We start from the raw sequence: 11600 nt of genomic DNA, 5'->3' as shown, positions 1-11600 counted from the left end.
CAGTGGTGCTCAGTGACAGGATGAAGAGTACTGGCCAAAGTTTCACCTCGGCATGAGGAAGAATTTCTTTACATCAGAGGTGGCAGAGCCCTGCAATAGCTGTCTGGGGAGGGTGTGGAGTCTCCCACGCCACAGACATTCTGAGCCGACCTGGATGCATTCCCGTGTCACTGCTCCAGGTGACCCTGCCTGGGCACGGGGCATGGACCGAATGACCTCCACAGGTCCCTTCCAACCCTAACAGTTCTGTGGAGGTGGTGGAGCCACATGCCTGGAGGTGTTCAAGGAAAGCCTGGACATGGCACATGCTCTGTTTGACACGGTTCTGTTCGGTCAAGGGTGGGACCCGGTGACCTCAGGGGTGCTCTCCAGCCCGACTGACCCCGTGCTATATCGGCGATAACCAGCGAGCAAGCAGCTCCCGCCGCCTTGAGGGCGCTGGGCCGCTCCGCCCGGCGGGCGAGGCCGCGCCACTGCACGTCACGGGGCGGGGCGGGTCAGCCATCTTGGGCTCGCCGGGCAGCGAGCGAGCGGGCGGGGGCGGAGGCAGTGCCCGCCCTGCGGAAGTCCCTCGGTGCCGCCGAGCGCAGCCCGTCGAGCCCCGCCGGAGCCCAGGGCTGCCCGCTGTCCCCAGCACCGCCGCTACCGACCAGCATGGCAGGGCGGCTCCCGGCCTGCGTGGTGGACTGCGGCACGGGGTGAGACACGGCCGCTGACAGCTCGGGGCCGCCCGGGGCGGGGCCGGGCGGGTTCCGCCGCCGATGCTGCTGCAGATGGCGGCGGGGGTCGCGCTGCCGGGCCGGGCAGCCGCGCCCGAGCCCTCGCGGGACCGGTGCCGGGAGGGATGGAGCGGGCCGGGCTGGGCCGGGGGGAGCATCCAGCCGCCTTCCCTTCCCCGCCCTTCTCTCTCCGCGTCCCGGCGCGGCCCCGCTCGCTGCTCTCGCGCCGCCCGGGGCCGGTCGGGGCCGCCCCCATCGCTCCCGGGCCGGGGTGCGGGACCTTGTGCGGCTGCGGGGCCGGGGGAGGCGAGCGGGGACGCGGCTCTCGCTGTTCCCCAGAGCCCCTAGGAGTCACGGCTCGGGGGAGTCGCCGCTCTGCCCGGCGCCGCCTGGGGGGATCGTGTGTATTTATTTTTTATTTTAATGTGCGGATAATGTCATTTATTCTGTACTACTTCTCTCTGTGGAAGAAAAAAAACCCCTCCCCTTCCATCGAGCAGGCGCAGAGGAACTTCCTTAGTTTTGTCAAAGCCTCTTCCTGCTTTCGGGCTTTTATACCTTATAAGGCATTTTCAGTGTCAAACCTGAACCAAATCCGCTTTGGAAACGCTTCTTTTTCGTTCAGCAGCTGCCGGGCGGCGGAGGGGACGCGGTGCCAGGGGTCCCCAGCAGCGGGAGCGCTGCGGGAGGAGGCCCCGGGGAGCCGGGCCGGCCCTTGCGGGGCTCCGGGGGCCGGGCAGGGCGGCGGGGCCGGCGGGAAGCGGGGCCGGGCGGCTCCGCGGGGCCCTCACGGCTGCGGCAGCAGCGCTGGGGAAGCGCGGACAGCGCTGCCGCCCGCGGGGCCCTCGGGAAGAGGAAACGGCTCCATGGGGCCGCGATTTTCACGGGAAGGGAAAGCGCTGCTGGGTTTTCAAAGCTCTTCAGCTACCGCTGATGGCATGCTGCCTCTTTAGCTCGTTTTTTACTTTTGCTTCACGTCTCATCCCTCTTGCTAAAAATAAAGTTTTCAGTGAGTAGTTTTCGTCTGCTCTGTAGATGCAGATATTTATCGCGCTTTCTTGAGATTGTGTGGTCTCCCACAACCTAAGCACTTGTTTCTGAAAGCACATGCTCGTCATCCCCTCAAGAGACTCTGTTTGGTGTAGGGCATCAATAAACCTTTAGGAAGAGCAGGTATATGTATGTGTGTGTCTGATGTCTGCATGTCTAACACTTGTGTGAAGAAGTCATTCCTGTAGTGAAAGCAGAATTAAACCTTGAGTTCTGTGGGATGGAGGAAAGGTAGCGCAGTGGAAATGAGGGTGTGTAGCTGAGTGAATAGAAGTATATGTGAATTTAACATGTGTATATGTGCTGTTTGTCTTTCAGAGCAAAAGATCTCTAACTGCTCTTCCACATGCCACCAGAGGCTTTTTCCCATCCCACATGTTTGTGTATCACCAGTAGTCCCATTAAAGGCAATAATTATGTCTTTATAGGTTTGTAAAGTGCAGGTTATGACCACTGGATTAGAAATTTGCTTGAGGCTTTCAGCAGTGCCCTGCAGGAGCAGCATGCAAGCCCAGAGCTGTGTAAGAAATAACTTTGTGATGTGAGAGATGTACCAAGGGACATGAGTGTTAAAGCAAATGTTCCTGGGGAAGATGTGTGCAAGTACACCATTAATCAACCTCAATTCAGATGATGTACTCTAATGTTCTTGAATATGATGTTAGCCAAGTCTTGCTCCTGTTTATTTATTTCCCTACAAATCTTGAGAAAATGTTCTAAGATTCTGTTTTGTTGTGCGCCATATTTTTTTTAATGCAGCCCAGCCTATTTTACTCTCCAGGCTTTTAATTTCAGGTGCATTTCATCATCCAAGGTTGTTCTTCCATAAAATTCTGCTTCAAGAAAATGAGGCAAAGATTTGTAGCACTGTAAAGATTACAGGGTGTTGGGGTGGTTTGAATTCAATAATTTCAGTAGATAAAAATATAAAGTGGTGAATTTACAAAGGAAATATATGCTGGTTGAGATGAATAAGAAACAGCTGGGTAAAAGTGCAGTGGGTTATGATAGCATGATCATGCTCCTGGCTTTTATTTTTTATTTGGTGTAGCCCTCCCAGTCCATCTCACTTTTTGTGTGAGAGCACAAATTGTGTCAGCCCTGTGCTCAGTGCAGGTCAGCTGAGGTTCCAGTGTTCTGTCCTGTCTGCCAAAATGACAGAAAGCAGACAAATTAAATATAGCCCCCAAAAAGAGGAAAAGAGGCTTTGAAAATACAGCCAAAACAGGTGAAAGGAACTGCCTTGCTTAGAACAGGCTTCAAATGTGCACTGGTTTTCCAGTAAGTAGGCATTTTTAGAGGAAAGGGTTGATAGTTTGTGATCTCAGAAGAATTGACCTCAATCAGCAAAAGGGCAGGTGTAGAAGTGGTATTGAATTGTGTTTTCCTATGTCTTGTGCTTGTAGCCACAGTTCAGTTTATCTAAGTGTTAAATTTGGGGTATTTTTTAAGGTGTGTGTGCATTTTTGCCAGCTAAGAATGAGGAATGAGAGAGGCAGCAGAGTTGGGCATTCAGCATCAGCGTGCACAGATTATAGAAATGATAAGGACTTCTTTCAAAGTATAGAGACAAAAACCACAGAGGAGATTGGGGAAATAATGTGATGACTGTTGTTTGATGTTTTAACAGCTCAGTCAAACTTTTTAGAGGTCATCTAAGTACATGTCATTCAGCTGGAGCTGGGAGATGGGTTTAATCAGTGGCATGGCAGTCAGATGCAGCTGAAATTCTTCCAGTGTTACATTTGTACCCTGAAATTTGCATTCTTTGCTTAAGCAAACTTGATACCTAGAAAATAGGTAATTGATAGCTAGTAAGAGCAAGCAAATACTTGTGGTTTTAGAAGCTGCTTGTCTGAAGCACTGTCCTTTTATTTGTATATGCTATGAAAAATCTGAAGAGCCCAGTTAAACATAACTGTTAAACTCAATATTATTTATTTCTAGAACTGGTAGCCTTGTCTAGTTTAGTTTTAAGTATATTGTTTGTTGGGTAATCTGTAGAACAACGCTGTGGACCTTATTGTCAGGAAGTCTTTGTCCATGTTTGTAGTGAATTTGACTTCACTTGGCTGCTGAGAGCCCCTCTCTTTCTCTCCTTTCCACAAAAGATAGGCACGAGGTCCATGAGCAATGAGCTATGAAGTGGCACCTATGTGCTATTCTGTTTATATCCTTCAAACTCTGGCAAATTTTTGATTTTCCTGAAGTCAGTAGATATGCTGTAAATGAGACTTACTTCATACTTGATGTATCTAAGAATTACATTCATTTTAAAACAAAAATTAAAAATAGAAAAATGAGATGGAGTTCTTCCCATAAAGTATGTGAACAACATACCAAAGAAAGGAAAAGGCTGTTAGTCATTTTTTAATCCCAGTAGGCTGCAGTTTTTTGCTCTGTGCCTTTTGGGTGTTTGAATTGTTCTTGCTGCCTCTTGCACAGGCGAGCACAGCGCTGCCTGCGAGTCATGATTAAAAGCTCTTCCTACGCCACTTTGGAATTCAGCTTGATTAGGTTGACAAGTAGGTTTTAACTGTGTCTTTCTGTGTGAGTGCACTTTTTTCCTTCAGTGTGACTTGTATAACACTGAATTAGCTCATTTGGGGTGGCAGATAATTGCAAGTGTTCAAATTAATGGCTCTTCAGCTGAGCTGTGGTAAGTGGCTATGCAACTACTGCACTTCTAAAATGAGAACTTAATTATAGCACTGAAAGGGATGTACAGGATATTATTTGTATTTTCTGTACCTGAGCTTTGTTTTCTGCAGGTTTGTGTGCCATTTTTCAGTGGCTGCCAAGTGGATCCATTCAATACTTGAGTGTCAGTGGTGACCACCTTCTCTAGTGTACCCAGGAGTCTTTTGTTGGGAGGGCCATGTCTGTTGGTGACCTTTTTCTTGAGTAAATTGGTTATATGATTGTGTGGAAAAAACCCAACCTGTTGTCATGGATCTTGTTTTCTGCCTCCTCCTATGCCAAGCTTTTTATTTCCCTTTTTTATTTCCCATGCACAGGTTGCAAAGAGTGATGTATTTTCTTAACTTCTTTCTTGCATACTAGGGGTGAATGAAAAGTTTTAGGGTTGACTGGAGAATATTTCCTGTTCTTGATGGGAACTCAGGATTTCTTGGACACCTCCTGGCAGTCTGGGATCCCATAGAGCTGAGAGCCAGGAGGATTGAGGCTGCTCAGGATTTCCAGGGTTTCTTGATGTGGAGTTGCAAGCTGTTCTTTGGAATGAGTCACATCCATCTCTGAGAGTTCCTTGGCTATTCAGTCTCTCTAACCAGTGCTGTGAATGAAGGAAGAGTAAATTTGGCCACACAGAACCTCAGAGAAGCAGAAGCTGGCTGGAGTGAGCTTTGCTTTGGCGAAATTCTCTACAAACCCTACTGCTCTAGTTAATCTTCATGCAGATCCTCTATAGCTCTTAAAGAGAGCAAAGTGTTTATGGGTTCAGTGCCTTCTGATGTGATAAGATATGACAGGATAATGTAATTCTGTTTCTCTTCTGGGTTTTGACCTGAGAGTGTAAATGAGTACAAGATCCATGAAAATAATCTTCCATAGACAGCAAAATCTGTGAGGTGAGAAATCCGGTGCTATAAAATCAAGGTAGGGGAAATCAGTCTGTTTTGTGAGCTCTTGAACTTTTTGCTATCTTATACTGTGCCTTGAAATTATTTTCCTTTCCTAATGTTCCAGGCTTGGTTTATTTCTGCAGATTTTTCCAAGCCTAACTTATGTTTAGTGTAAAGATTTCAGCACCGTGATGTTTTTGCAGCTTATACTTCAACTGGATATTTTGTCATGACCTTCTATGGGCTTCAGTCTTCATGAAAATTTTCTCTTTTGGGCTGAATTTTCTCTGTATTGTGTCATCCCAGAAGTAATTTTTCAATATGGAAAGCATGGAAAAAATATTTCCTTGATGGCATTTGGAAAAAATCTTCTTCCAGGGTTTTAAGAGTATCTTTTACTTGCCAGTGGCTGAAGTGTGGTTAAGGAGGGAGGGGGAAATGTCTCACCCTTCACGTGGAAAAGGGAATTGTGCTAGGTTTAAGAATTGATTTAATACATTTAAAAAACCTTTGCAAGGACACTTGGAAGGCTGATGATGGCCTGTGGTGTCTCTTGGATGATTCTAATACAACACAGTCCATGTTGCAACACTAAATGCTTAGAGTATGCAATATAATTAGGAATAATAGGAGTTCAGTTAGGAGTACATATATTTCTACTGACACACTTTTTTTTTTGTGTAATTCCATCATAGAAATCAGTTTCTATCTTGTTTTATTTAGTGCATTCCAGAAGCCATTCAGGATGCATGGCACCTTCCAATCCTTCAGTTTCTGCTCCTCCTTTCCTGTGTCTCATTGTGCTTGATACAGAGGAAAGGGGCAGTGGCATTTCAGGGTAGAGGACAAACCCATTTGAATCCCTGGGCTGGATCTGTAAAGTTAAAGATTAACGAAGCTCCTTCTATAAACTGCAGGGTTTGGGGTGTGCCTGGGATGGGCAGGTGCCATTCTTGTCCCTTGGTGTGTTTAGTACCTGCCTTGGACTTTCTGCCCAGCAAGTCTGCTGATTGCATGGCTCCTAAATTCAATTAATTTACTGGTCTAAATTAATTGAAAATACGGTTTTTATAAGTTCAGAAATACTGCAGCAGTTCTGAGTAGTAATCCATGTTCTCTGTTGTTTTATAGGCACATCTGAGAAACTTTGCAGTAGGTCTGTTAGTTCATGCAATTGGAAAGTTTCAACATAATGTCTCAACATTTAGTTTCATCATTGCAGACTTTCTTTGGGACATGCTAAAAGGTTTTAACAATTTCAAACAAACTTCTTTTAAAGGAACTTTAAATTAATGCTTGTCCAAAATTAAAAGACTTTAGGGAGACAAGGTTAATTTCAAAGGTAAAATAACTAAAATCATACTTGGGTTTGTCCCCAAGGAAATTGCAAGTTCTTTTCTCCTCAGTGTAAGAAAAGGAATCTCTATTACTTTAATCCTTAATTTTTGGTCACTGAACTAAAATATATTTAGGTGTACCGTCTAACAGAAATCATCCATGGGTAGATGTTTAAAAATACCAATTGGACTGTAAACTTGTTAGTGCCCATAGCAGGGTTATTTAACCATCAAAATGAAGCATCAGTCCTTTCCAAGTGCTGCTTGTGATGTATTGCTGGGGTTTTGTTTATTCAGTTACATCCAAAATTGAAAAAAATAATCATGTTATTTGCTGACCTAATGTAGAGTATAATATGATTCATATCTTTTTATTTTTGTTCTGGTCATGGGTTTGCATTTTTAAGACTAGACGGAAAAACTCTAGATGAATGCAAGGTTTTGATTTTTTCTGGGATTTCCTTTTTCTCTTTATTATTCTCTTGTGGTCAGTGCAAATGTTTGCAGCTGTGCACAGGATGTGTTTTGGCATGCTCAGGCTGTAGAGAGCAAGATGCAGACAGGAGGTTGATAGTTTATTATGATAAATAAATGCTATCAATGGATGAATCCAGATTGTAATTTTTATCTCCATACCTCTTATCTAGGTTTTCAGTATTAGTATTTTTTTTTGTCATGACTTGCCTTAGATATAGTACATTGTTTATCATCTGCAGGATCTTTCACAATTCAACTGCTTGCATATTTACTGTCAGACTGCAGAATCTCTGTGATCCTGTTAAATGAGACCTGCTTTTTATATTAAACAAGATTTACTGGGATGTTTTTGTCCACAGCTGAGTTTTTTCCTATGAGCCAATTGTTTCTGATTGAAACAATCTTTTATTACAAATGTGGTGGAACATGATAAATATGTAATCTGGTGCTTTAGGTGCAAGGCTGCCCTTGATAGAAAACATTTGGTTACCTGCTGAAAGGCTGAAGTGGTGATGGGGCAATTGGGAGTGCTGGGACAATCCCTTGGTGCTTGCTGGGTGCTCCTGCCCTCCATCCCTGCTCTCCCAGCCATCCAGTCTCATCCTGCCCTCTGCACAGCTCTTGGGTCAAAGCTGGAGCTCTCAGGTGCTGAAACTGTGCAAATAGCAAGCACAAAAGCCCAACTTTTTTTTCCTTTTTTCTTTTTTTTTTTTAATGTTGAACAACTTTACAGTTTTAGCCACTTACTACATTTCTTGAAGGAACTTTCAAGTCAGGCTTTTTCTGCATCATAAGACTTAGATTTCATCAGTTAATTTCTTCAAGTGCAGGACTTTTTTTACTTGCAGGTTATGTATATGTTCATTTAATTGATCAGTCCTTCCTTGCTTTATCTGTTGAAAAATATGTATAATTCATTTATTTTCTTGGGTTTTTTTCTTCCTGATAAATGTCTGTGCAGTCATAGAATATTCTGAGTTGGAAAGGACCCACAAGGATAATTGAGTCCAACTCCTGATGTTAGATTATTTTGGGTAAATGATGTAGAAAGTTGCCAAATAAATCTCCCCCTCATACTAAATGACTTACACTGTTAAGTAATTATTCATGTAAGACTGACAAACTTTTGGGCATTCTTTCCTCAGTATTTGGAAATACTGCATGGAGTAGGCAGGCTGTGAAAAATGCTCAGAAAGCCTGGAAAAATGAAATAGAAATTTATTAAAAAGCCTATCAGTATAGGTGAGTGCTGTGTGGGTGTGGTGTAACACAGAGGCACTGTTAAGACACTTGTTAAAATGAATTAGGGTAGAAGTCTCAAAGGAAGCAGTGAGTAGAAAGGGAGCATTTTGCCTTTGCCAACACAAACTACTCTACTCTCATTATACAAAGATAATACCCAAAGCCATTTGCTCTTCTTATTTTGAGGAAAATACAGTCAGAGAAAAGCTTTAACTTTTGTGTTAAAGTATGTGCCAGTATTAAATATTAGAAATGGGTTTACAAATGCAAATAAAAGTGGCAAAGGCTACGAGGGGTAGTGTCATCAGGATGCCACAGTTTGGATTTTGTTAGTTGAAAATACTTTAAGTATGGGCTGGTTTCAAGTCCACTTTTCATGACTCAATTATAATCCAGTTCTTTGGACATAAATGCATCTTATCTTCCTCTTTACTTTCAGGAGAACTTTTCCAGAGTTCAGCTTACCAATGCTGTTTGTTGTTGGTTGGTTGGTTGATTTTCAAAGATTTGGTGGTAGTGAACAGAAAGCAAAATCGAAAGTTATTGCTCTTCTACTCCATCCAAATGTTGGCAAAGTTAGAAGCAGCACAAAGCAGTAGCTTGCTCTGTTCTCCAGACTGGTGTTAAAAATGTCACCTGGAGACCTGGATTACAGTACAAGTGAATTTATTCTGAGTGCTGTTCAGCACAGGCTGCTTTTGTCCCCTTGTTCCTCCTGGTCATTCTGCTCTGGCTGTGTGCAGCTGTGTCTTTGTGGTTCTCACTCCCCATTTTAGCTGCATTTTACCAGCAAGCTGTACAGTTGTCTGTGCTCTGAGTTGTAAAGGTAGCTGCTGATAAAAAGCAGCACTGGATAAATTTCTGCACAAACCAGAGATGCCTTTAAAGATAAATCAGCCTTTTTCAAAGGTGGTTTTTGTCTATTTAGGAAATAAAGCTGTACTAGAAGCACTTCTCTTTCAAGCTGCTTTTAAGCTCATTTATTAAATTGCTCACCAGTCTTCTTAGGGTTTGTTTTACTGTGATAGTTTCAGTATGTGGCACAGAAGTGTTTGTTGCCAAGGTAAAGGCTCTTGCTTGAGTGGGCTGAATTTTTTTGGGGGGAATACTGTAAAATAATAGTTTGAAACACAGAGTAGTACAGTTAATTCCAAGGTCAAGCTGGTAGACTGAGATTTTTAACACCTCTGCTGCCTAGAGGTCCCATATGTCACTGAAATAGTGTACTCCCTTTTACCATCCCTCCATGTGACTTATCTACAATTTAAGGAGGTTTTCTTTACCTGCTTCTAATCTTGTGGGCTTTTTCCATTTATAGAGCAATTTCTTTGGTTTCCACTATTGATTGCTTAAAACACTTGTAGATCAAAAATGTTTTCAAATTTGACAGAAGCAGCTGCTATTTAAAAATGGAAACTAGTAATGTGTGAAAGGTAAACTATATTAGCTAAAGATGTAAAATATGAGAAACATGGCTAATTTCAAAATCTTGCTGTCTTATGTTTTATCAAGGACATTTAAAAAGAGATAGTAAACTAATTTATTAATGCAAGTCCCATTTTCCTAAAGTAATCAGTCCTTCAGGGACTACTGCTGCTGCTTAACCAATTTGCACCTGATGCTAGAGCTGGGACCTTTTTTAAAGGGGCATGACAGCTTTCCTCTTTCACTGGAATTTCCTCATAATTTCTCTTTAAATGATTTGAAAAGTAAATACTTCCCATTTGGAAGTTCAGTCCCATCTGGATGAGAGAACAATCCTGATACAAGAAGGATGATAGAAGAAAAGCAGCAAATAAAACCATAAGGGCTTGTTTAGGCTTTTCAGTCACATGAGGCTCTGTGTATGAAGACTGTGAATTCATCCATGTTTGAGAAATGTTCCACTTCTTTTTAAGGCAGCTGTTTTCAGAAGACATCAGACAGTAAAAACATGGTATCTATCTCATAATCCCTTTCTATGTTGAATTTATCCAATTAAAACAAGAAAGAATATTAAGCCCTTTTTTATGAAGTCTTTTATGGACAGACCATGTGCAAGGAGCTGGTATTGAAGAGCAGAATCCCTTTCCATTCTGTTTAAAAACTAGGAGTTTTTGCCATGAGATTTATTTCATGCCCTTTTGAATATATTATCAGGTGCATGTTCTCCTTAGAATCTCCACAGTCTGAGCTTTTCTGTAGTGCCTTCTATACCCTGCTTTACTTAATTACAATATTTTGAGTTAAGGTCATTTAGCCAGCAATGAACATGTGTTGAATGATGAGTGTTGCAATCATCTTGCTTTCTGTCTTTGGCCCTTGCTTCCTGGAGTATTTTTTCCACGTGATTTCAGTAAAGAAATGCAAAGCACTCCTGCCTCAGGAGAGTTCATAAACACATGGGAAGAGGCTCTCAAGGGAAATGGGAGATTGGCTTCAGACCCATTTGCATGGAAGGGGATATGGAGCAGAGATCTCCTGCTGCCTGAGCAAGTGTGACACCTTGCAAAAAGGCAGTATCAGCTTACATTTCAGAATAAATGCATTTAACTGTGTAAAGGCTAATCTAATCACTGGATATTAGACTTGCTTGGAGCATCACCACTTGGACGTGTTCTGCATATGAGTTGAGGTGTGTTTAGGTAGGGAAACCTTGCTGGGCTTGATGTAGAGGCTGTGGTACACACCAAAACAGAATTTTAGCAGTTACACAGGTGTCCTGTCCAGACTGTGGTGCCTGTGAAACCCCTTGCATCTGCAGGGTGAGATACAGGCATAGGATGTGTTGTATATGGAGTGAGGACTTCCACATAAGGACTATGGCTCAGATGATGAACAGTAATTCAGAACCATCATGAAGAGAGCAGTTTGAACAAGAAGGAAAAAAACAGACTCTGAACAAAATGCCCTTGTTTTGCTGATGATGCACCTTGAAGGTAAACCAGAAAGAGACCATTTTGATTTCCTGTCAGTTATGGGTTTTTTTACTCCCACTTGCTTTACTTTTCCCACAGAAAAATGTTGGGGTTTTTTTTTTTTTTTTTTTTTTTTTTTTTTTTTTGTTTTTGTTTTTGTTTTTTTTTTTTTTTTTTTTTTTGGGTTTTTTTGGGTTTTTTTTGTGGTTTTTTTTTGTTTTTTTTGTTTTTTGTTTTTGTATCTTTCCAGTAGGACCAGCATTGCAGGTACATCTTACTTCTGTTTGTGTATGC

General features: G+C 42.6%; 1 protein-coding gene across 1 annotated transcript in view; it reads left to right on the top strand.

Annotated features, from left to right (window-relative positions):
* Nucleotides 1-512: 512 nt before the first annotated feature.
* Nucleotides 513-11600, top strand: part of ACTR3 (actin related protein 3) — a 28756-nt gene continuing 17668 nt past the window's right edge. Inside the window, exon 1 of the mRNA XM_058809114.1 lies at nt 513-698. Coding sequence (XP_058665097.1) covers nt 655-698 — 44 coding nt within the window. The 5' untranslated portion in view covers nt 513-654. The remainder of the gene's footprint in view (nt 699-11600) is intronic.

The sequence above is a fragment of the Ammospiza caudacuta genome, chromosome 8 (assembly GCF_027887145.1).
Source record: "Ammospiza caudacuta isolate bAmmCau1 chromosome 8, bAmmCau1.pri, whole genome shotgun sequence".
NCBI lineage: Eukaryota > Metazoa > Chordata > Aves > Passeriformes > Passerellidae > Ammospiza > Ammospiza caudacuta.
This window is presented reverse-complemented; position numbering and strand designations above follow the sequence as displayed.